Source organism: Scomber japonicus, chromosome 18 (assembly GCF_027409825.1).
Source record: "Scomber japonicus isolate fScoJap1 chromosome 18, fScoJap1.pri, whole genome shotgun sequence".
Classification (NCBI taxonomy): domain Eukaryota; kingdom Metazoa; phylum Chordata; class Actinopteri; order Scombriformes; family Scombridae; genus Scomber; species Scomber japonicus.
This window is the reverse complement of record NC_070595.1, coordinates 21,976,789-22,001,768: the sequence shown is the minus strand read 5'-3', so window position 1 is coordinate 22,001,768 and position 24,980 is coordinate 21,976,789. Positions and strand designations below refer to the sequence as shown.

Below are 24,980 nucleotides of genomic sequence, written 5' to 3'. Positions count from 1 at the left end.
TATGCCAACACTCTCTCCCCTCCAGGCGTCACCTGTGACAGCACAGCCCCAGAGCCAAAACTGCTGGCACCAGTGTCAAGGACATAAGGCAGGGCGAGGTCAGGTGGGGCGAGAACTGGGGCTTCCACGAGGGCCCTCTGCAGTGAGGTGAATGCTGCATGGCACTCATGCCCACACAAAGTCCTCCCCTTTCTGCAGCAGCCGGAGAACCCCTTCACAAACCTCCTGTAATAGGAGGACAGTCCCAGAAAGCTCTTCAGCTCCCGCACAGAGCTGGGGGAGGGCCAGTCCTTCACAGCTTGCACTTTGTCATCCATGGTGCTAACCCCGCCTCCCCCAAGTCTGTGACCCAGGAATGAGACCTCCCGTCTCATAAAGTGGCACTTCTGGGGATGCAGTTTTAATCCCGCTGCCGCCACCCTCTCCAACACCCGCCTGAGAGTCCCTAGGGCTGACTCAATGTCCCTGCAATCTGGAAGGATACAGTAGTAGTCCCTGTCCCAAAGGTCAGCTGCCCCAAGGTCCTAAACGATCTAAGACCGGTGGCTGTCTCATCAGTAGTCATGAAATCTTTTGAGAGACTTGTCAAGACCAAGATCCTGGAAGTAGCAGGGCAGGCATTAGATCCAATGCAGTTTGCATACAGACCAAATAGAGGGGTAGAGGACGCTACAGTTACCCTGATCAACCAGATTGTCAAACATGTTGAGCAAGTCGGCTCACACGTCAGACTTTTATTTATCGACTTTTCATCGGCTTTTAACACAATGCAGCCCCACATCTTAGCAAAGAGGCTCCTAGAACAGTTTGGCCTGAGTAAGAATATCGTGGGTTGGTCCCTTGACTTCCTGACTAATAGAACACAGAAAGTGAGGGTTAATGGATCCTTATCTGACCAGGTCTGCTCCTCCACAGGTTCCCCACAGGGTTGTGTTTTGTCCCCTGTATTTTTTATTTTGTACACTAACATGTGTCAGAGTGGGTTTGATAGGAGAACCATTATGAAATATGCAGACGACACAGTCATCATCAGCCTGTTACAGGCAGGAGAGACAGGTCATGGTCCGGTTGTCAACCATTTTATAGAGTGGTGTGAGGAGTCCCATTTAGAGATAAACACAAAAAAGACCAAGGATATGAAAATCGATTTTAGGAAGCAAGCCCCTCCACATGAAGTCACATACATCAAAGGTCAGACAGTAGAACTTGTACAATCTTACAAGTATCTGGGTACAATCATAGACACTAAACTTACCTTTGATGAAAATTGTGAAGCTGTGTGTAAGAAGGGACACCAGCGTCTTTTCTGTTTAAGGAAACTGTCTCACTTTCATGTTGACAGATCACTGATGAAGCTGTTCTACCGTGCTTTTATTGAGTCTGTCATTTCTTTTTGTATGGTGGCATGGTTTGGCAACCTGTCTTTAAAAAGCAGGAACTCACTGAGCCAGGTCGTCAAATGGGCTAGCAGGACAATCGGTGAGACACACCTTAGCCCAGAAGCCCTGTATATAAGACAGCTGCAGCGGCTCACTGGTTCCATCTTAGGAGACAGATCTCACCCCCTCTATAGAGACTTCCTGCTCCTCCCATCTGGCCGCAGGTACACCATACCTAGGACCAAAACTCAAAGGCACAGGTCTAGCTTCGTCCCTGCAGCCATCATACATCTCAATAAGAACTTGTGATCCCTTGATGATGGTTGGGGAGTTGATGATGATGATGATGTTGATGTTGACAATGACTGTGTTGATGATGATGAGTGCACTTATGCACTTACGCACTTTATGCCATGCACTTTTAGGGTAGCCACCCTACATATTTAATGCACTTTATGACGCAGCATGGAATGATGATGGGGATGATGATGAGTTGTGTGGCTATTTTACTGTTTTCATTTTTCTGTTTTGTATGAATGTCTCTCACTGCGAGCCAAATTTACCTGCGGGTACAAATAAAGAAATCTAATCTAATCTAAAGGACCCCCCATGCACAAGAATGTCGTCCAGGTACACAACACACTCTTGGTGGGGGATATCCGCAAGCACCATGTCCATCAGTCTCTCAAATGTGGCGGGGGCATTGCAGAGGCCAAACGGAAGGACTTTGAACTGCCACAAGCCCCCGCTGGTGATGAAGGCTGTCTTAGGTCTGGCGTCTGGGGCAAGGGGGACCTGCCAGTATCCGCTGCGGAGGTCCAGTGAAGAGAACCAGGAAGACCCTGCCACCGTGTCCAGGGCCTCGTCAATACGTGGGAGGGGATAGGGGTCCTTTTTGGTCACTTTGTTGAGGGGTCCGAAATCCACACAGAACCGCCAATCAACCTGTGTCTTCTTGGGGACCATGACGACAGGGGAGGCCCAAGAGCTGGTGGAAGGTTCAATGAGTCCCACCCGTTGCATCTACTGTAGGGCCTTGTCTGCCGCTGCTTGCCTGGCCAGAGGGAGGCGCCGGGGTCTCATCCTAATGGGCAGTGCATCTCCAGTTTCAATGTGGTGTTGGATGAGATCTGTTCGGCCCACATCATCCTCTGACAGCGAAAAACATTCCCTGAAGTCCAATAGGAGCTGCCACAACAGATCCTGTTCACTGAGAGTCAGTCCATCACAGTTTTTCTGCCAGACCTCCCTCACCGCCAAAACTCTATCTCTCCTGTCAGGCAATGCAACGACTGAAGGGGTAGGTGTAGGTGGTCCATTGGGCGGGGTGGAGGGCAGTGTGAGTGATTCATTCCTGGTACTGCAGCCGGCAGCTGGGAACATGATCTGTGGGTGTGGCTCTTTGCCAGGCAGGCGGAGGGGCGGTGTGGGGGGTACATTAGGGGTGGTGCAGCAGGCAGCTGGGGGCACAGGGTGAAAGTGTAAGTCCACGGCCGGTGGGGAGGGGAGTGGTGTAGGTGGTCCGTCAGGGGGGGTGGGGCAGGCGGTCATGTTGGTTGTTGTCTCTGCAGGTAGTACTGCAATGGTGTGGGCTGATGAGCAGGCCAGCTGTGTCGGCCGCTTAGACATCTGGACAATGTGACCATTTGGAAAGGTGAGTGTACCCCTCTTGGTGTCAATGACACAGTCTAATGCCTTAAGGACATCCAGCCCCAGTATACAGTCTTCCAAATCCGCAACCCACACTGGGCAGCGAACCCTCTCTTTTCCCAACCCCAGAGTCACTACTGTCTCACCCACCATGGGAGCCCGCTCTCCAGTAACAGTCTGTAGTTTCACTATGGTGGGAAAAACCGTCGTCCCGTTCCCCACCACACCAGGTCTTACCAGGGTTGCTGAAGAGCCCGTGTCCACCAGTGCAGAACAGCATGTCCTGTCCACAGTCGGGGCGTACCAGCAGTCCTCTACCCTGGTTTGCCCCACTACCACAAGTCGCTCCAACAGGCCGTCCGCATCAACTGCCGGCCACGATGCCCCCATTTGTCAGAGGGGCGCTGCATTCCCGCTTGTGTCGGGTCGGGACACCGTCCCAGGGATCCGCATCATCCCGATTATGCGGTCCCCATCTCTTTTCCCTGGTTTGCAGGTGCATGGGGGCACTCCCGGATCAAGTGGCCTGGCTGTCCACATCCCCAGCAGGTCCTTGGACGTGGCCTAGACTGCCGACCTCCTTACAGTGAGACCGTGCGGACTAGCTGTGACAGCTCCTCCGCCCAGGGAGGTGTTCTCATGTCCATTTCAGCCTCACTTGCTGCCCTCACCTTCGGTGAATTGTCCATAGTGGCCCCCAGGGGACTAACACACAGCATCTCTCTCTCCGAGGCTAGCTCCAAAGCCTCCAGAAGAGACTTGGGGTGAGCCAGCAGTGTCTGGATGCGCAGGTCGGCTGGCAGCAGCGCCCTCAATGTCGTTGGCAAGATCCCTCAGCGGCTCCCCGGGTCATCGTCGTCGGCTGCACAGCTCAGAGCGGAGCAGGCTGGCCGCTGTGCAAAGTCCAAAGCGCCTTTTTAGTGCTCCCACTAAAGCGTTGTTATCACTCCTATCATCAGGACTCAGTAGCAGCAGGTTCGACAGGGCATCACCAGTCAGCATTTCCACCACGTTATCGTTCGTTGTGGTCGAGATGGCGGGCGAGCCCACACTTTGAAGGCGACGTCTCTTGTCTGTTTTTTTTTTCTTTTCTTCTGACACCAATGTAACGTCCCTCAATGACCACCGAGACGTTAGCCGGTTTAGTTGGCTCTTTATTGCTTTTTTAATACACAGGCCAACGCCAAAACAACAAACCTAGCAGAAGCTAGACAGCACTTTACTGAACAGAACAGAACTGGCTTAAACACAAAATAACACAAAACAGTAACATGCCCAGTTCGTTACAGTATTATTTATAGACGCAGTTACCGTCAGAAAAATTACCTTCAGGTTTGGTAAATCACAATGCATGTACTAAATAACATATTTGCATTTTCTCCTCCCTGTATTTTGCGCACTGGGGTTGAAACGCCCCATATTTCATATTCATTATGGCAAGGACCATGCGTATTATCTTACACAGTTGAAAGAAGCAAACCTCAGTGCGCTGTGTAAACAGATCAGCTTGCATATTTTTTGCGGGTGATGTTAAGTTTGCACACCTTTAGTAAATCAGGCCCATGGTACACAATATAAAATTTAGTGGACTTTACTTGTTGAACTTGATGATGGGCTTCATCCTCATCTCCATATTCATCACCATGTAATGCTCCTTTGAAAATACATTCAAAATGTCTTAACGCAAGTAAATTGACATTTAAAACCAAATACTTTAATCACAACAGATATTAACAGTAGGCTACAGTTTGTGCAGTTAAAACTCTTATTAGAGTTGGGTGATTGGACAAATATATCAGTCCTCCTGTAGCCACTTGTTTTTTGTTTTTGTTTTTTTTTACAATAAAGAAATTATCAATAGTTTTAAACCTTTACATTGATGCTGTTCTTTCCCTAATAGGTGTCTATTGCCTGTCCTTTAATATATTGCATTTTTCAGTCAAACAAAGCCATGTGTACCTCGTGGCTAATGCTGGTGGTGTCATTCCCTGACTGGTGGCAAGCCTTGTGTGTTTTCTTCATTTTGTTTCATGTACACATGTATGGTGTGCTAACCCAATGCAACTGTGTCAAGATAATAGTTTGACTAACTGAAAAATATGCATTATTATTTCTGCTGCACTCACAGGCACATGAACATATCTTCTGGCAGAATGAGTTTACATTATTAAAATGTGCCTTGGTCTGACAACATGATTGTGGCCCAATTGTGTAGCATGTTCCAAATCTTGATTTGATTTTGATGCATTATTCATTTTTGTGCAGTGTCAGTTTTTTAAAAAAGAAAGAAAAAAAAGAAAAGAAGGAGGAACAGTTATGTCTATATAGTGTAGCATAAAACTATTATAACTTGGAGAAATTGATGCTATATGCATGAACACAGACTAAATGATCAAGAAAATAAAAAATGCCAAATATGTCCTTAGTGAGGCACAAAGGTTAAAGAGTAGGAAGGGAGTCAATAATACAGAGTAAATATTAATACATTATGAGGAAAATGTTTATTGTATAAACACATAAACACAGTGTAAGAAGACAATTAAACAGCTAGTTCATATTTTATGAACTTTGTCCAAAAGCTCCAAAGGGATGTCTCTTATTCAGCAGCTTCAGACTAGAAAGAAAACAAGAAAGAAGATTCAGCATCTATTCTTAAAATAAAAAGTTAATTAAAATGGAATGAAAATATGTGGCTTGTAAAGAACTTGATATACCACATTAAACTAAGGTGCCCACGTAATAATCTTTACCTTTCCATGATCACGGCTCTTGGCTCTCAGCTTGTTGACCTGGGACTCAGCGATGTCAGCACGCTCCTGAGCTTCCTCCATCTCATGCTGGACCTTCCTGAACCTGGATAAGTGAGTATTGGCCTGCTCCTCCTGCAAAGGGTTTGGAGTTGAAGTATTTTGTATTTTTTAATTTACATCATATTGTTTTCTTTCTGTAATTTTTTATTTGTGTTACATTCCTGTATAAACAAATACAAAACATTTGACTCACAGCCTCCTCAGCCTGTCTCTTGTAAGCCTTGACTTTGAGCTGCAGCTTATCCACCAGATCCTGAAGTCTGTGCACATTCTTCTTGTCCTCCTCAGTCTATATAAAAGAAGCAATGTTACTGCACTATATAGAGAGATGATTTCAAAACCAAGAAATCATGATAGTTTTTAGTTAAATCCAAACTTACCTGGTAGGTCAGCTCCTTCACTCTCCTCTCATATTTGCGGACTCCCTTAACAGCATCAGCTCCACGTCTCTGCTCAGCATCAACTTCAGTTTCCAGTTCACGAACCTGTAATGTGATGATGCATAGTGTATCAAAACCTTGTAAAAGATTTTTTGCGGTGAGATAAGTGAATTAATTCCACATATTGAAAGCGCAAAAGTGTGACTGACATCCTAAAGCAGATATATTAAGAGCATACCCTTGACTCCAGTTTCTGGAGCTGCTTCTTGCCACCCTTCATGGCCAGGTTCTCAGCCTCATCCAGACGGTGCTGCAGGTCCTTGACTGTGACCTCCAGGTTCTTCTTCATCCTCTCCAGGTGAGCACTGGTGTCTTGCTCCTTCTTCAGCTCCTCAGCCATCATGGCAGCCTGAAATGATGGTCATCATGCATAAACAAGTGTTTGGTAAAGTGCAGCTAAATTTCATAAAAAGAAGACTCATAAACAAACTCACATCAGTGATAGCCTTTTTGGCTTTCTCCTCAGCATTTCTTGATTCCTGAACTGCATCGTCCACTTCACCCTGAACCTGTACAAAGTCGGTCTCCAGCTTCTTCTTGGTGTTCAGCAGGCTGGTGTTCTGAATATTAAAAAAGTCACCTTTAATTTTATGATATGTATACAAAAGCTGGTATGTATACTATATTCATTCTGTATTAAGACATTTTCTTGTTAACTATTGAATATAAACCTGAGAGTGAAGCAGTCCAACACGCTCACTAGCATCAACCAACTCCTGCTCAGCCACTTTGCGTCCCCTCTCTGTCTGCTCCAGAGCGGCTCTGAGCTCCTCAATCTCAGCCACCATCAGGCCATTCCTGCGCTCCACCATGGCAACCTGCTCCTTCATGTCTTCCTGTCCTCTGACAGCATCATCAAGGTGGAGTTGGGCATCCTGATAACATGTGCAAGGGTAAAGACTTAACTTTCTTTGCTCTGTAAGATATGATTATTCATTGGTCAGACAAAACTCACCTTGAGCTGTCCCTGGACATTCCTCAGTTGTTTCTGGGACTCAGCAGCCTGCCTGTTAGCATGACTCAGCTGAATCTCCATCTCATTCAGATCTCCCTCCATCTTCTTCTTGACTCTCAGAGCATCATTCCTGCTCCTGACCTCAGAATCAAGAGTGCTCTGCATGGAGTCAATCACCCTCTGGCTGTTCCTCTTGATCTGCTCCATCTCCTCATCCTTTTCTGCCAGCTTCCTGTCTACTTCACCTTTGATCTGGTTAAGTTCAAGCTGAACACGGAGAATCTTGGCTTCCTCATGCTCCAGTGTACCCTTAAAGAAAAAGTTGAACATACACTTAAAGGTGATTTTCTCAAAAAAATCAATATAAAAGTCTAATTAATACATGCAATTTAATTAACCCTTTTGTATATATCACACAAGTGGTCTTTTTGTTTTGTAATTTATATTTTTACCTCTGCTTCCTCCAGTGCTGACTGAATTTCAGTCTTCTCAGTCTCCACAGTCTTCTTGGCTTTCTCCAGCTCATGGATGCTCTTTCCAGTCTCACCAATCTGTTCAGTCAGGTCTGAGATCTCCTCTGTAGCATATTAAAAGCCAAAATCCAGTGTAATTAGGTATCTACATTATATGTAGCAACCACATTTTTTAACTTACATCTATAGAAGTCAAGGAAGAAGCTGTATAATCACTACAATGATGAATTAATATTACTTTAAATATTGTGGGATTGTCTTACGCTGCAGGTTCTTGTTCTCTCTCTTCATGGTCTCCAGATGATCCAGAGCCTCCTCATAAGAGTTCTTCATCTTGAACAGTTCAGTGCTGAGAGAGCGAGCCTCCTTCTGGGCTCCTTCCAGCTCTGCCTGGCCCTCCTCATATTTCTGTTTCCATTCTGCAAGGACCTAGAATTATATAGATTAATAACAATGATTAATTACCAAGACACATTTGTGTTTCATTCAAACCAGTGTGGTTCTGATTTCCTGTTACCTTATCAAAGTTCCTCTGCTTCTTGTCAAGGTTGGCAGCCAGAGAATTAGCTCTCTCTACATCAATCATGAGGTCCTCTACTTCACCCTGTAACCTCTGCTTGGTCTTCTCCAGAGAGGCACACTTTGAGTTCACAGCCTCAATGGACTCCTCAGCATCCTGCAGACGCTGGGCGAGCTTTTTCCTGTAGTGAAGAATTTGTTTACACTTAACAGCATGTTGATAGTAAAATATGTGGAACGTTTTCTGGAAAAGCAAGCAATTGAATTAAAGATTAATTTAAATTGACTTACTTGGACTCCTCCAGCTCCTCAGTGCGCTGGATAGCATCAGTCTCATATTTGGTTCTCCACTGAGCCACTTCACTGTTGGCCTTGGACATTCCTCGCTGCAGCTCAGCTTTAGCCTCTTGCTCCTCCTCAAACTGCTCTCTGAGCAGATCACAGTCATGGCGGGCTGACTGAACACCATGGGCCAGAGCATTCTTGGCCTAATGAAAAATGGAAGACATATTTTATTGACCAGATGTATCACAGAAATATGTATGTATTATTGAAGTATACCCCCTGATGATCACAACTGCTCAACAAGGTTAGAAGCTCTTAACAATTACTCCTAATCTGACTTTTTATGGTCTTAGTCAGTTCTGGTGTAACCTCAGAAAACATGAGAACAAGAAATCACTAAAATGAATATTTACTTGAAGAATTACATATAAATATATTATGTGCTTACACATGTAAAATCATATAACTGCTTATATCATTTGAGTCAATCGATCATAAAAAAAATTACTTTTGAACATGTACAGTCTTTAAAATACCTAAAAATCCAATAAATCATTTAAATGAGAAATATTAATCAAACGTAACATCTGTGAAATATAATTATTTACATGTCTGCTAAACTAAAGTTCATCTCTCTCTCTCTCTCTCTCTCTCTCTCTCTCTCTCTCTTTCTTCAACAAAATGTTTTTTAACAAATTTTACATTATTGGCCCCAACTTATTTGGAAATATTGACAAAAAGCAATACATTGTAAATGAACGAATACTCCATTTTTTTCTTTTCATTTGATGTTTTAAATTATTATTATATTATTTAATTATTTAATATTATTTTTATAAATGCACTTAAATACAGTGTAGGTGATTAAAATATTTAACATTTGTCATTCTTTACTCTCTTTTTTGTGGTAACACCATGGGACATTTTCAGGAGCAATCTTTGAATTGCTAATCTTGCCAACCCTTATTTGTCACTGCAAAAGAATTAATAAATTATTCTACAATTGTTTATCATTATTTTCTGTTCATGATTGTGCGAAGTTTTCAGATTTTCATTGTTTGCAATGATAAGGACTGACAATTACTTAAAATGAAATGGAGTACCCAGTTCCACCAGTAGGCTATTAAAATCGAATATTAGGAAATAAAAACACTTTATACCTTCACTTCCTCCTCAACATGTCTCTTCAACTCCTCAATCTGCTGAGTGTAAGCCTGCTTGCCTCTGGTCAGCTGGGAAACAAGAGCATCTTTCTCCTCAAGCTGGCGAGAAAACTCACCTGTAAGACAAAATGTAAATGTGTCATTTATCAAAATGATAATTACTAGTTTTTATTACTTGTTTTAATCATGACTCACCATTCTCTGTCTGCAGTCTTGCCCTCTGTGCATTAATGTCATTCAGCTGGCGCACATTCTCATCGTTTTTGGACTTAATCTCACTCAGCTGGTCCTCAAGAGTTCTGCACATTTTTTCCAAGTTTCCCTTTAAACAATAAAACATGATGTATTTAGAAATATTAACATGAACAAAGGAAGTGTTTTCCATTTGTCTAAATTGGAGACTACTCCAAAATTATCCTATATAATCCATATTTATAAGCATAATGACAGCCAATATTTCAGTTATAAACTCACTTTGGATTTAGCTACAGCCTCCATGTTGCTGGCAAGATCATCAATCTCCATCTTGTACTCGCTCTTCTCCTTCTCCAGCTTCTGCTTGACACGCTGGAGGTTGTCGATCTGCTCTCCCAGTTCTGCAACACTGTCGGCCTGCTTCTTGCGGAGAGCTGCTGCGGTAGCTTCATGCTGGAGAGTCGACTCTTCAAGGTCACGGCGCAGCTTCTGGAACTCAGCCTCACGCTTCTTGTTCATCTCAATCTGAGCGGCTGTTGCTCCACCAGCTTCCTCAAGCCTCTCACTGATCTCCTCAAGTTCCCTGGAGAGGTCGGCTCTCTGCTTCTCCACCTTAGCCCGAGCAGCACGTTCAGCCTCAATTTCTTCTTCCAGCTCCTCCACACGTGCCTAGGTTGGATGATTGTAATATAAAGAAGGCTTGTTAACTGAACACACTGTGAGCAGTGGTTTTTCAGTCACAGAGTAATATAACATTAATGTCAAATACTAACCTGGAGCTCTTTGATCTTCTTCTGAAGCTGAGCACCAAGAGACTGTTCATCCTCAATCTTGCTGAGCAGCTGGCTGGTCTCAAACTCCTTCCTGGAATAGGAAAAATCGTATTGCTGTTGTATTGCATTATGGCAATTAATCAATGTAAGAAATAAACAGAAAAACAGAAAACTTACTTCTTGATTTTCTCCTCAGATTGCTGCTTGTCATTCTCCAGATCCATTATGGATTCCTGGGACAGTTTCAGATCTCCCTCAAGCTTCCTCTTGGCTCTCTCAAGGTCCATACGGAGCTTCTTCTCTTGCTCCAGTGATCCCTCAAGCTTTTGAGATGATATTATAATGTTCACATGAAATAATGTTTTGAATTTTTATCATGGAATGTCGATTCTCACACACAAGTTAACGAAAACACAAATACAAACACATTATCAAAAGCAATTTTTTCTCACATCGTCCACTTGCTGTTCCAGCTTAGTCTTGGCCTTGGTCAGAGTGTTGACTTTGTCCTCCTCTGCCTGGAGATCATCCAGTGTTTGTTGGTGAGCCTCTTGGAGGGCTTTCTTCTCCTTGGTCAACTTGGCAAGAGACTCATCTTGAGATGCCATCTCCTCTGTCAGGTTTTTCACCTGAAAGTATCAGGGAAGATCTATTACTTCCATCACTTTATAACCATGTATTTGAAAGCTAACATCAAATACATTGCCTTTTTTATAAATACAGGATTAAAATGATTCCAACCTTGTTTTCTGTGGCATGTTTCTCCTTCTCCACTTTAGCCAAGGTGAGCTCCAAGTCATCAATATCTTTCTTCAGCTCAGAGCATTCATCTTCCAGCTTCCTCTTCTTGCCAGTCAGCTCAGCATTGATTTCCTCTTCATCTTCCAGTCTCTCAGTTGTCTCTTTGAGTTTGGCCTCAAGTTGGATCTTGCTCTTAATCAGACCTTCACACCTTTCTTCAGCATCGGAGAGATTCTCACATTCCTAAGATTTGAACATACATGTGGTATTAGTTTGGATGATAAATATTTCTAAACACCTAAAATTGTCTGAGTGTGCATTTTACTCACAGATGCCACTTGCAGTTGCAGGTCATTCTTTTCCTGCAGAAGGGAAACCATCTTCTCCTCCAGCTCCTTCTTCTTGGCCAGAGCAGTAGCCAGGTCTGTCTGCATCTTCCCATAGTTCTCCTTCATCGCAGCCAGCTCCTTCTCAGTCTCAGCACTCTTCAGAAGAGGCTTGATCTTGAAGTACAGATTCATCCATGGCCAGTTCTTCACATTCATGAATGAACGGACATTGTACTGAACAGTGAAGATGGCATCTCTGGAAAATGAATATGAATAGTGTAACTTTTCTGTAATGTTATTTCATTTAAAAAAAAACAGGTGTTATGAATAGAGAAGTTAAGTGTACTGTACGATAATCGTACCTCCTCTCCATCATCTGTACAAACTCTGTCCTCATGAGGTATCCTCTGCAGAGAGCTTGAGTCATGGTCACCAGACTAGCCAGTTTTTCATCTCTCATCTCCTCCAGACCACCCAGCAGACCAGCTTTGAAGAACACCTGTGTGGTTGTTTGAAAGGACTCAGTAATCAGTATTCACTGATACAAAAGGATGTATGTACATACCATATCTTGACATTGTTCATAGAAATTAACCTTTGTGTGTCCAAACTTGTACTGAGTGTGATCCACATCAATAGAGCCTAGCAGCTTCTCAGCAGCTTTCTTGTTGTCAATGAACTGTCCCTCAGGGATGACGCTGGCATTCAATACTTTGTATCTACAAGAGAATATTGTGTTGTTACTTACAGTGACCCCACATCTGAACTGAAAATCAACTTGATTTGCTTTTATTAAATTATATCACCTCTGCTTGAAGTCACCATAGAGGATTCTGCTGGGGAAGCCCTTCCTGCAGATTCTGATGCCTTCCAGCACACCGTTACACCTCAGCTGATGGATAACCAAGAAGTTCTCCATAAGACCTGAAAGTTCCAAAATCATATTCAAAATGTTTGTTTTCATCAATGTGTCACATTTAGTGTGCAAATTGGGCCATATGCTTCTTACCTGGGGTCTTTGATTCATTAGGAATGAGGCAACGGACAAAATGAGGGTGAGTGCTCCTCAAGTTGGTCATCAGCTTACCCAAGTTCTCCTGTGGATCAGCAACATAAGAAAAATGGTCAACGCTATTTTAAGATTTTGGTTGTAATAGTTTGAACAATACATACCCTGAAAAGAGCAGACACGGTCTGGAAGGAACCACCCTTCTTCTTTCCAGCCTTTTTGCCACCACCACCAGCAGCCTCTGTTTTCACAAACATTAAATTGAATTATTATAATTCCATAAATAGCCTCTCTGTGTGACAAAATGGTCATCAGCTTTACATGAGGCCTGAACCTCTTAAGTGTAACAGACATAGTTTCATCACTACACCACATCACAACTCACTGCATGTTATATAACATCATGAATTGCTACTGATTAAGCTGCTACAAGTCAATGTCAAGAGAGTAGTCTGAACCATGTTGTTCACTTGACACCACTGCTCTGTTGCTCAGAGTTTCTGATCATTCTGCTCAGGCTTATTGCTTACCTTCACCCCCACCATGTTTTGCATACAGGAAGGCCAGAAGTTTGTTGGAGGCCTTCTGGTAGAGCTGGATAACTGAGTCATTCAGGGGGTCCTTGTTCTTGTCCAACCAGCCAGTGATATTGTAGTCCACTGTACCAGCATAGTGAACCAGGGAGAAGTGAGCCTCAGGTGCACCCTTTTTAGGCTTTGGCTTCTCAAAGGCCTTGGTTTTGCCAAGATGCTGATCATGCAGCTTGTTCTTGAAAGAAGTGTCAGAGGCCTTGGGGAACATGCACTCCTCTTCAAGGATGGAGAAGATGCCCATTGGCTGACGGGAAAAAAAAATGAAATTTCACATCAAAGGTTTAATAGTGGGAATGAACATTTGTATGGTTCAAAAAATCACTTTGACTTGATTGACTACTGACCTTCTCAATAAGCTCAATGCAGGCAGCCAAGTCCATACCAAAGTCAATGAACTCCCAGATAATGCCTTCTTTCTTGTACTCCTCTTGCTCCAGGACAAACATGTGGTGGTTGAAGAACTGTTGCAGTTTCTCATTGGTGAAGTTGATGCAGAGTTGCTCCAGGCTGTTGAACTGTAATCATGATGATATAATCAGTCATAGAAAACAATGTTGATGTGATGCAACTCAAATATTCTTCAAATCACTCACATCAAAGATCTCAAATCCAGCGATATCCAACACTCCAATGAAGTACTGTCTTGGCTGCTTTGTGTCCAGCATCTCATTGATACGGATTACCATCCACAAGAACATTTTCTCATAGATAGACTTGCACAGAGCGCTGACAGCATTGTTGACCTAGAAATAAAGATTTTAGAATGATCACAATAATATTTTCTGGTTAAAATGGAAATATTGCTATTTTATTTGTTCAAATATTAAACTTTCTTTAACTTACCTGTGGCACAGTCTGACCTTTGGTTACCATCTCATTTCCGACCTTGACTCTGGGGTAGCACAGAGCTTTCAACATATCAGCTGAGTTCAGGCCCAGGAGGTAGGCGATTTTATCAGCCACTGATGGAAAAACAAACTGTTAGCCATCTGTGAACTAGGATATGTTTACAAATATATGTTACATATCAATCAATGATAGATTTTCTACAAGATATCATTATCCGAGTTACCCTCAGTGCCTTCAGGTTCAGCCTGCTCCTCGCGCTGCTTCTGCTTGAATTTCATGTTGCCATGATGCATCACAGCACCAGTCAGCTTGTAGATGCCCTGCTTCTCCTCATTATTGAAGCCCAAAATGTCAATAGCAGTCTACATTGAACATGAAGAAGAGTTATTGGTATTTCAAAAAACTTCCCAGTTGCATTAAGCATGCTAGATATACTTAACTAAAATGTTTTCTTACATCTGTTGCAATGAACTCCTCCACATCATCAATGCTCTTCACAGTGATTTCACCCTGACTGACCATTGGGTAGTCATAGGGGTTGGTGGTGATCAGAAGAGCCTCTATAGGAGCACAGTAAAAATACACATCATTGCTTGGTCTTGTCTCTGGCATTATTTAAGTTTCAGTGGCAAATTCACAAAGTAACATACCCAGGAGCGCAGGTTGGTGGCCAGTCATCAGCTGATAGAAGATGTGGTAGCTCCTCTCAGCAGACAACTGGAAGGTTACACGGGACTTCTCCAGCAGATCTAAGAAAAACAAATTTAACCAGAGACTTTTTAATCACTCTATTACAGTTAAAAACTGTTATTGTATCAAAGATATATGACACTCCAGATTAATCTTGATTCACATCATGGTTGAAACTTACAAGTTTCAATATCAGCTGAAGCCAGCTTTCCAGTAGAGCCAAAGTGGATTCTGATGAATTTACCCTAGACAGCCAGATCATTGATAACATCAGTTTTTGTAATTTAGCAACAAAATGTCTTGAGATGTTCCCTGGATTACTTACAAAACGAGAGGAGTTGTCATTCCTCACAGTCTTGGCATTACCATAGGACTCCAGCAGAGGGTTGGCTGCAACAATTTGGTCCTCAAGGGAGCCCTGCAAGAGAGGATTTGAGTTCCATGGGCTCAATATTCACATTTACCTTCCTCTGACAAACAATTTTATATTAAACAAACAATTTACCTGCATCTTTCCAGGAGTTGGCTCAGCTTTCTTGGCTCCAATAGCTGCAATTGTTGCAAAGTACTGGATGACACGTTTGGTGTTGACAGTCTTTCCTGCACCGGATTCTCCACTGGGGTATAAGAGACACATGTCAAGATTCTGCTTTATTATCATTATATGATTTAGCATTACAGTTTCTGTTATACTTACGTGATCAGGATAGACTGGTTCTCACGATCTGAAATACAAACATAGACATTTCACAACAATTTCTTTTTTGTAATTCAATACTCAATAAGCTTATGTGTAAACTTTATTCTACATGATTTAAAACTGCTAACTTTAATGCTAACTTTAATTTTACCTGTGTGCATGAACTGATAGGCATTATCAGAGATGGAGAAGATGTGAGGCGGTGCCTCAATCCTCTTCTTGCCTCTGTATCCTGACACAACTATAGCATCATACACAGGAAGCCACTTGTAGGGATTCACAACAACGCAAAACAGCCCAGAATAGGTCTGTAATAGCACAAATAGAAAATAAACATAGTGTTAACATTTAGATAGTCAGATATAAATACTCATTGCATTAATTAAGCGGAAACTCACGTAGATCATCCAGGATGCAAAACGCTCTTTGAGGTTATACAACACAGTAGGCTCGTTGAGGTGGGTCATCATGACCATGTCCTCAATTTTATCAAACTTTGGAGGGTTCCTGGGGAAGATTTCATCTTCTTTTACAGTGAGTTCCTGGAAAAAGAGAAACAGTAAAAGTGTTTTCCTATGATTTCTTTTTCAAATTTAGAGTTCATCAGATAGATGTTCTTGTTAACCAATGTGTTAGTATGAACCCATAGCCACTAATTCATTTTCACTACATTTTAAACAAATGTAAATTGGAAAAAATGAGAAACCCCAACATAGAAAGGGTATTCTTTGGAAATATACCTACCTTTCCACAGTCAGTCTTAACAGTGGCTTTGCCACCATCTCTCTTCACAAGTTTACCCTTGAGATACATTTCTTCCTTATCAACCACAAAGAAAGAAGTTTTGGCATCAAAGGGAGCGGCTTGAGCCTCAATCCTCTCCTTTTCTGGCTTCCGGAGGTAGATGGCCGCCGGGCCATAGCACTCCATCTCCGCGTCTGTGCTCATGGTTGCACTTTAGTGGAGACTGAAAAGATCACAGAAATATCAGCATAATGTAAAAATGTAAATCTTGAATCTATCTGATGTTGGAGATTTGACATGTTTTACCTCAACTGGCTCCAAAAAACGATGACTGGTACAGTATTTGGTGGAGTGTCAAGATGCTATAAAAAACATGGTGAAACATGAGTACAATAATTTTTTCAGTTTGTTTTTCTCATTTTAAATCTTACTTGCAGAATGTCAGTTTGAGAGCTGTCAAGTGTGAAGGTCGTAAAACTTATTCACTTAACTAATAAGTGCCACCTGTACTCAATTCAATCATCAATTTTCAAAACTGACTTCCACAACCAGAGAAATATTACTGCTCTTAATGATCACTTACTATACAATATGTGTTGAGACAGGGTATGTACTGGATATAACTAATTATAATTATTATACTAAAGAGTATTTCAAGAAATTGTTTTGAAATAATGTTGATATGCCATGAAATTCCACCTGAAACAAAGATAAATCAGACAAAGAAATATGGACAAAATACATTTGTAATTACCTTACCGACTTATCAAAAGGAGTTAAAACTGAGATCATAGTCAATACACTCACCTGTGTTGGGTGCCTACCAGTTCATGTAGAAGTCCAGGGCTGCTGCTTTTATATAGGGTGGGAGTGCTTGGTCAGCTGCAGTCTCTGACTCAGTTTGGTCATGGCCTCATCCTGTTGCTTATTTTGTGGCAGTGACATATATGCAGCTGATAAACAATTTTATTTGTAAATATTATTTTACTATATAATGCATTACAAATTGATCACAAATGTGAATGTGACATACACAATGTGGGTGTAAAATATTGAATAAAAGTAAAGTGGAATATTTACAGTCGAATGGATTACATTACTAATAAATTCAATGTACATTATACTGAAGGCAAATACCTTCCTCACTACTAAAAACATTTTAATTTACTTTCAACATGCTTGCTTTCATCAGAAATGGTGACTGTGAACACAGTATCCTAAAAAACAAAACAAAAGTTAAATTATATATAGATATATATGCACATATACTTCAGTAAGACAACCAACTAGTTCTACTTCAGTAATCATAAATATAAAAGTATTTAGAGTGAAAGAAGGAGGATCATATACATTTCTCCTCTAGATTAATCATCATCAGTGACTCATAAAGTTGCTATTATAAATGTTGGTCCACCACTGCCTCCAAGTGCAGTCATGGGATGTATAATTCCAACAAATATAGTTCTTGATTTAAAGGGCATGGAAGTTGAATCATGTAGTTAACATCCAACAGAAAATGTTGGGGGTTGGTTTTGGAAACTCTATTACTTTAACCTTTAATATAAACTATACACTAAGTATCAGGGGAAATTATTTCCTGTGCTTCATAATGCTTGACAACATTAATTTATCAAAACTTTACCAAAACTTAAATGTGCTCACAAAAACCTATGTGTCAGTAATACCAAAATAATACTCTAAAAATAATTCATCCATAATCCATCTCTGTATTAATCTTAACAGTCGTATAAATGTCAACTTGTTTATTTGGAAATATAAGCACTTTATTAGTTAAGATCACATCACATTAATATTTTTAAAGTGCAATGTCTGCTACATGTATGGAGCTTGACTTTGTAAATATGCCAACATATTTGTTGTCTACAGTTACAGAACTTTGGCACATCTCCTATTCCTGTAATAAAACTGAAGATGAAGTACCATCCATAAAAGTTCATTCACATGTTATATATCTTCTTAAATGGACATGAACACAGTTGCCAACTGTATTCAAGTATTGACCAAAATAAGTTCCACATGCAAAATGGACTTCATCCAGTTCCTTAAAGCGACTCTTACATTAATTAATTATTATTATTATAATTATCTTAATTATATGATTTTTACAGAATCCATATGAGAATGGAATAATGATAAGTTTCTATGCCTGGTTGATCATATTAGAGTGCCATTACCTTAATAACATTTTAACCTAAACAAAAAAATGCATAAAAATGTAACAAAGGTAAGGGTTGCTTTAATTTGAGGAAAAATTTTTTTTTTTTTAATTTAAATTTTAAAACATGTTTTCTAATAATCCTCTGTCATGATCTTGATACATCTGGATTTCAAAAGTCAAAAAATGCATTAATTTATAAAAAATTCTGGAACTCTGAACTGGAAAAAGGCCTATTTACCATTTTCTGTATGCAGGCTTGACTTTTAATGTCAGTCAGCTGAGAGACACTCTTTTGTTCATTTTGTTTTCTCAGATTGTTACTTGTCATTTTCTGGCTCCATTGTGGATTTCTCATGATGGAGCTTATTCTCATGCCCCAGTGATCCCTCACACTTTTGAGATATTATTATAATGTTGTTGGGTACAAGTACAGGTATTGGTTCAAATGTGAATGGTAAACAACCCTAGTAGTCATAGTAGTCCAAATTCAAGTTCAAATTTAAATGATTTAAATCTACAGAAAGAAATCTTACGTCTTTTTTCATAATATGATATCATATATGATTGACATTTTACAAACTAGTATGATAATAACAAATGTAATTTAAGTAACAAACACAGTATTAAAATCAACTAAATATATAGAGATATTGGATTAAATTGAATAGGCAATCTAATGATGTGTACCAAAATACACCAAATTTTATACCAGTGTCAAATTAATTATAATTAAAATATGTAAAATATTATTGTATTACATTTAGACACATTAGATATTATTCATATCACATTTAAATTGCACATTGTCAATCTGCAATTTAAATAATTAATTTTGATACAACATAACATATGGCTCGTAATTCAATCTTCTAAATTAATATAATTATACACAAGTACACAAGTTGACAGTTTATGATGGCACTTGTGTCCTGTTCATTTTGATATCACAGCCAGGGATTAGTTTTGAATTTGGAGAAGCGCTGAAATGTCACTGGTGTACAGTTACAGCAGGACATAAATCGCAGATGTCTTGAATAAAACTCAGATGGATGGTCTTTCCATGAATGCAGAACAGGTGCTATATATCTCCTAAGAATAGACATTAAGAAGACTGCCAAGTCAGATAATTTAAAACCTGAAATGCATTTTTCACCAACATCATTGATGTTTTGCTATGATTGATGATCATGACCTTGATGATATTAAAAAGATGCAGTTTTTAAGTGTTAGTAGTTGACATTTTTAGTTTAATTCAAATGACGAATCAACTTTCATTTCCAAGTTTTTCACAGACGTGGCTTTTTATTTGCTTGTCTTTTGAACAGATCACGAGGTATTACCGTGGTCAAAAATAATTTCACCTAAAGGAGGGAGCAGTGATTCACATTTAGCATAGAGACATGAATATATTTTTAGGACACACTTCGATATGTCGTAAACACCATATCTCAAGTTCCAAGACATTTATCTTTTCAAATAATTTCTTAAATATATTAAATGAATAGTATAATACTCTGATTTGCTTTTCTTGTCATTAGTGCAGGTATGGAATAGTATTAGGTATGGTAGAGTGTTTTACAGGTAGTCGTCTAATGTCAGAGTGCTTGGTCAGATGTGTTGCTGTAGTTCATGTAGAAAAATAATAATAATAAAAATAATGATAATACTAATACTAATATTACTACCAAAGATTCTCTTCAGGCCGTGCTTAAATGCATGAGTGACATTAAAACATGGATGGATTTAAAATTCTTAAAATTAAATGAAAATCAATCAATCAATCAATAAATCAATCAATCTTTATTTATATAGCGCCAAATCACAACAAAAGTAATCTCAAGGCACTTTACACATGGAGCAGGTCTAAACTGTACTCGTCAGGTTTAATGTAAAAGAGACCCAACATTCCCACATCAGCAAGCACTTGGCGACAGTGGCAAGAAAAAACTCCCTTTTAACGGGAAGAAACCTCAGGCAGAACCAGGCTCAAAGTGGGCGGCCATCAGCCTCGACCGGTTGGGGTAGATAAAAACAAAACAGAGGTTGTCCTGTTTGGTCGCCCTGACCTAGTTCAGGTCCTTGCCAGCTCCCTTAGCCCACTAGCACCTTACACAGAATCAGGAACAGGTGTAGCGTTTTTCAGCTGAGACTTCTAGTCAAAGTTAAATCCTATCTAAGTCAGAAAGTTCTTGAAAAAGTTATCCAGGCTTTTATTACATTTCGCAAAAGTTATCCATGCTTTTATTACATTTTGCTTAGATTATTGCAACTCTCTGTATGTCGGCATTGACCAGTCAGAGCTTAACCACCTGCAGCTTGTTCAGAATGCAGTGGCTCATCTCCCAACTGGGACAAAGAAACACAAGCACATAAGTCCGGTGCTCTCTTCACTTCACTGGCTTCCGGTTAGGTACAGGATTGATTTTAAGATTATTTTATTTGTTTTTAAGTCTCTGAATGGACTGGCCCCGGAATACCTGTCTGACCTTATTAAATTGCATCAGCCCTCCAGAGCCCTCCAGGTCAGCTAATCAAGTGGCTTTGGACGTTCCTCGATCCTTCTTAAAAACTAGAGGAAATCAAGCCGCAGTTGCAGCTCCCACTCTGTGCAACGCATTACCTTTTACTGTGCGGACTGCAAATAGCCTCTCCACTTTTAAAACACTGCTTAAGATGCACTTGTTAAAACAGAAAGAAAAAGAAACTAAATAGAAAAGCAAAACAAAAAGCAAAACATTAAACATTAAAAGCTAAGATTTGAAGTTGAGTTTTGAGGAGAGATTTGAATTTAGTTATCTGAGTTCAGATGGAGGTTACTTAAGGGCTCCACAGGCTTGCTCTCATCTTTATTGTGAAAAAGCACTGAAATCTGCTGGTCAGTCAGGGCGTACTTACCAACCCTTCCCAGTATGCCAATGGCTATTGTTTCTTAACCTGGCATTTATCTTAGTTATTGATAAACATACATGATAGGGTTGGTCCAGCTTGCATCTTTCTCTAAAATGCTAAAATAATTAATATATATATATATATATACATACATGACCTGATCATTATACTTCCTGTCGAGCTATAGTGTAGATGTGTTTTCCTTAGGTCTTTGACTTTGTCAAGTTTGACTGTATATGACTTTCAATAAGGAGATTTTGCCCAAATAATTATTAACCTTTCATATCACCTTTAATGAAACACACGGGTTCATATACTCAATAGGCATGAGACTTTTTTAAAAAGGTGTACACTTTATTACAAAAATAAAAATAACATCACACCATTCATACAGGAAGGGGGACAGGGGTACCTAATCAGGTGCTGAGGCCCACTGGTGGGACAGGAGCTAGAGAGGGGAGTGGGATCCCAACAAAAATATAAGTACAGACAATCACACACACACCTTTTTGTGAGATAACCCAAAATCCCAGGGGAGCACAGCACACAGGAAGGGGGGACACCACCACCCAGATCACCAGCACCACCACCACTGGCAATCAGCAACTGAAAAGGGATCAAACAAATTAGTATAGTTGTACAACTAAGCTACCATGAAGACATTTGCCAAAAACATCAGCCATAGAAATTCAATGGGCAGGCGTATGGAAAACATTCTTAAAAACAACCCAGTATAAATCAAACTGTCCCAGAATACAGCACCATAAGCTAAGCTGTCAAGAAAGTTATTCAAAGAAAAGTCAAATGACATAAATTAACAAAACCAAATGAGCCAAATGACTTGGCATCATACTGTAAAATCTGGTGTATATCTAGCAGTCTATTTTGGGGAATATCATTTGGGAAAAAATCATATTTTAAATCTGTGTAGGGTAAACATACGTAATATGGGCATTGGATGTACCGTGAGGGAGATGTGATGCTTTGAGGGTAAGGTTATACAGCATGATCACAAATAGAAAGGCATTTGGAAGTATGGCCATATGTGTTGCTAAGCAATCTGATGCCATCGGGCACTGGAGTACATTTAAGGTAGTAGCCTACATAAGGTGATGCATAAGGTTATAAGCCTGCATGACTGTCTGATTTCATCAGTAATGTCGGACTTCTATGTCAACCTCAACTACATGTCCTGCTTTACTGCATGCCAGATACAATAATGTGTATAGCCAATGATTGTATCATGTATTGTTTGTACAGTAAGTGTTTGAAGAGCAATTAAACTGCAATTTATGTACGTTTTGGCTTTGTTTTACTGTGATAAATGGTGCTTTAGACACTTTCAACTAATGAGAGTTTGTAGTTATGTGAATTTCATGTTTGCCGACATAGTCAATGTGTGTAAAATAGTGTTAATTTATCTGAGGCACTAATTTAGTAGTTTTGAGAATGGGGCAGTAGATATACATTATAAATTCTATATTTTGGCACTGAACAGTACTACAGGTTTTGAGTGAGTTAGTGAGCAGCACGATTAATGATATTTTTAAAAAGTATTATGCCCTTAATTGCATTGTGATTGTGTCCTAATATAAACTTGTTTAAAATGTATTTCTTGCTGACAGAGAGACTTTTCCCTACTTTAATTTGATCCATAATAATAGGTGAAATCATAGATCATGAATGTTGATCATGATCAACTGAGTCTGTCTATCTTTGCCAATGGAGGATGGCAAAAACCTTTTGTCTGTGTGCAACATCACTGACCTTCAGCAATCCACCTAGGTTCAACATGATTCCCCATAGTTTACAGCAATGCCCCCACCTGTTCTGTTTAGTTTAGTAAGCTGGAGCTCACTGTGCTAATGAGGTTACTTTAAAAATGTATTCCGATACAGTTACTAGTTACCAGTTAAAATGTTGTCAGTAATGTAAGCCAAGTACCACAATATTGAAGTAAGTAACTTGATTACTTTTTGTTACTTTAGGATTACTGCAATACCAAATATGCAATAATACAGGCATAGGGCACATTGGCACAATTGGCCACTTTCTATGTAAATAAGACTAGTTGCAAGAACCATCTAATTGAGAAAGACACACGCACAAATTACCACATGTAGTTAGGGTGGAGATATTAGTGTGTTCAGAGTGTGGTGTTAATTGCACGCATGCACCCCCCACACACCTATGTCCCGACTCAGGGTACATTCTGTTTTATTATAAACAATCCCATCATATAAACCTAAGTCTGTGTGTAACAGCTGACCTGGGTAGATATGCAGTAGTGTTAAGTTTGTCGCCCATTTTTCAATTAAGGGTTAGGGTTAGGGTAAGGGTTAAAAATACTCCACAAACTCTCTCAAACACAGCTACCATCTCTCACTCCACCCGCAATGGGCAGAAGCGGGTGGTGTACACTCATGCGTAAAGGAAGCTATCGCTGGATTTAGCTCCAGAAGACACGCAGGCTAATATCTTGGCAGTGGATTGGTCGATTTGGATGTAAACAAACACGGCCATGTTGGACTTACTAAAACCAGCGTTTTTTGCTCTCAAGTACAACTTTTCATCACAAAACTTGTGGCGATCACTCCCACAGAATGGTTCTTTCAGATGATCTGAAAGTTTTGTATTTCTTTGCCTTCTGTGTAATTATCTTGATTATGCAAATAGTTTTAAGTATCATCTAAAAAACCTTACATTCATACTTTAAATAGGTTATGTTATGGTATGTGATTGCCCATATTGTTTTTTTACTCACTTCCACACCCCACCAGTCCAGTCAGCCAGTGATTTAGCTCCATTTTTACCACTCCCTCAGAGTCCAGCCTCTTCCGTTTTTCATATCAGGAGACTTAAGTCAGTATGGAGGGAGTCGCCGTCCGCATCCGTGGTAAGCCTATCCCTGGCAAACAGCGTGCGTTTCAGTCCGCGTCGGTTCGCGTCCACTTTGTTTGCCCTTGTGCAGTTCGAATACCGCATCCTCTCCTCTCCTCAGAAACCGCCGAGCCAATGCCGTTTAAACAACTTCGAACATCGCACACTTTCCCACTTACACCGAAACCGTGAGTCGGCTGAAGCCGGGTGTCTAAATGTGTTTTTTTTTCGCTTATCTTATCTTTTGTTTTTGACTGGGCTTTTGGGGTTGGACGGACTGTGCAAAACTGAGCTAACTTCCTCATTTTGACTTTTGTTTGGGATTCCTGGAAAACCCGAGGTGGATTATTTTGCTTATGAACTGAACGGATTTGAACTGAACTGAACCGATAAACGGGAAAACCCGGAACGGAGCACCCGGTATCCTTATTTCTTTTATGGACCAGGACTGAGTTGTTGAAGAGTATTGTTTTCCTTGTGTGCTCTAATATAATTTTGTTGAAATTCAAATGGTGGTGTGGTTGGCATTATTCACGTTTATTTAAGTGTTCATTTTGTGTTTCTTATCCATACAAAATGTGTTGTGGAACATTTTTCTGGGGTCATGGTTCCAACATGTATCCTTTGTGGGGTTGAAGGTGAATTAAATTTGCTCAAACCGCTACATAAATAAATGGCGCCCAATGTGGGACGAACCTTGAAATACTAACTAAAAAAAAATAAAAAAAAATCAAA

General features: G+C 40.4%; 1 protein-coding gene across 2 annotated transcripts; it reads right to left on the bottom strand.

Annotated features, from left to right (window-relative positions):
- Positions 1-5,552: 5,552 nt before the first annotated feature.
- Positions 5,553-16,501, bottom strand: LOC128379517 (myosin heavy chain, fast skeletal muscle-like). Of its 2 annotated transcripts, none has more exons than XM_053339156.1 (39): positions 16,298-16,501; positions 15,952-16,095; positions 15,705-15,861; positions 15,551-15,578; positions 15,359-15,470; positions 15,179-15,271; positions 15,035-15,098; positions 14,814-14,912; positions 14,620-14,723; positions 14,387-14,525; positions 14,158-14,276; positions 13,908-14,057; positions 13,659-13,829; positions 13,252-13,558; positions 12,886-12,962; positions 12,722-12,809; positions 12,519-12,636; positions 12,308-12,431; positions 12,075-12,211; positions 11,713-11,968; positions 11,384-11,626; positions 11,095-11,271; positions 10,820-10,965; positions 10,643-10,733; positions 10,149-10,538; positions 9,870-9,996; positions 9,672-9,790; positions 8,518-8,714; positions 8,225-8,408; positions 7,971-8,136; positions 7,687-7,811; positions 7,235-7,543; positions 6,951-7,154; positions 6,714-6,839; positions 6,458-6,628; positions 6,220-6,324; positions 6,033-6,128; positions 5,780-5,911; positions 5,553-5,643 (listed from the first exon to the last, which is right to left on the bottom strand). In XM_053339156.1, exons 1-39 carry the CDS (start codon positions 16,499-16,501, stop codon positions 5,626-5,628), a joined length of 5,817 nt encoding a protein of 1,938 aa, XP_053195131.1. In that variant the 3' UTR covers positions 5,553-5,625. The 2 variants fall into 2 exon arrangements, with proteins under 2 accessions (XP_053195131.1, XP_053195132.1); XM_053339157.1 differs by having other exon boundaries at positions 13,258-13,558.
- Between the last annotated feature and the right edge of the window lie 8,479 nt (positions 16,502-24,980).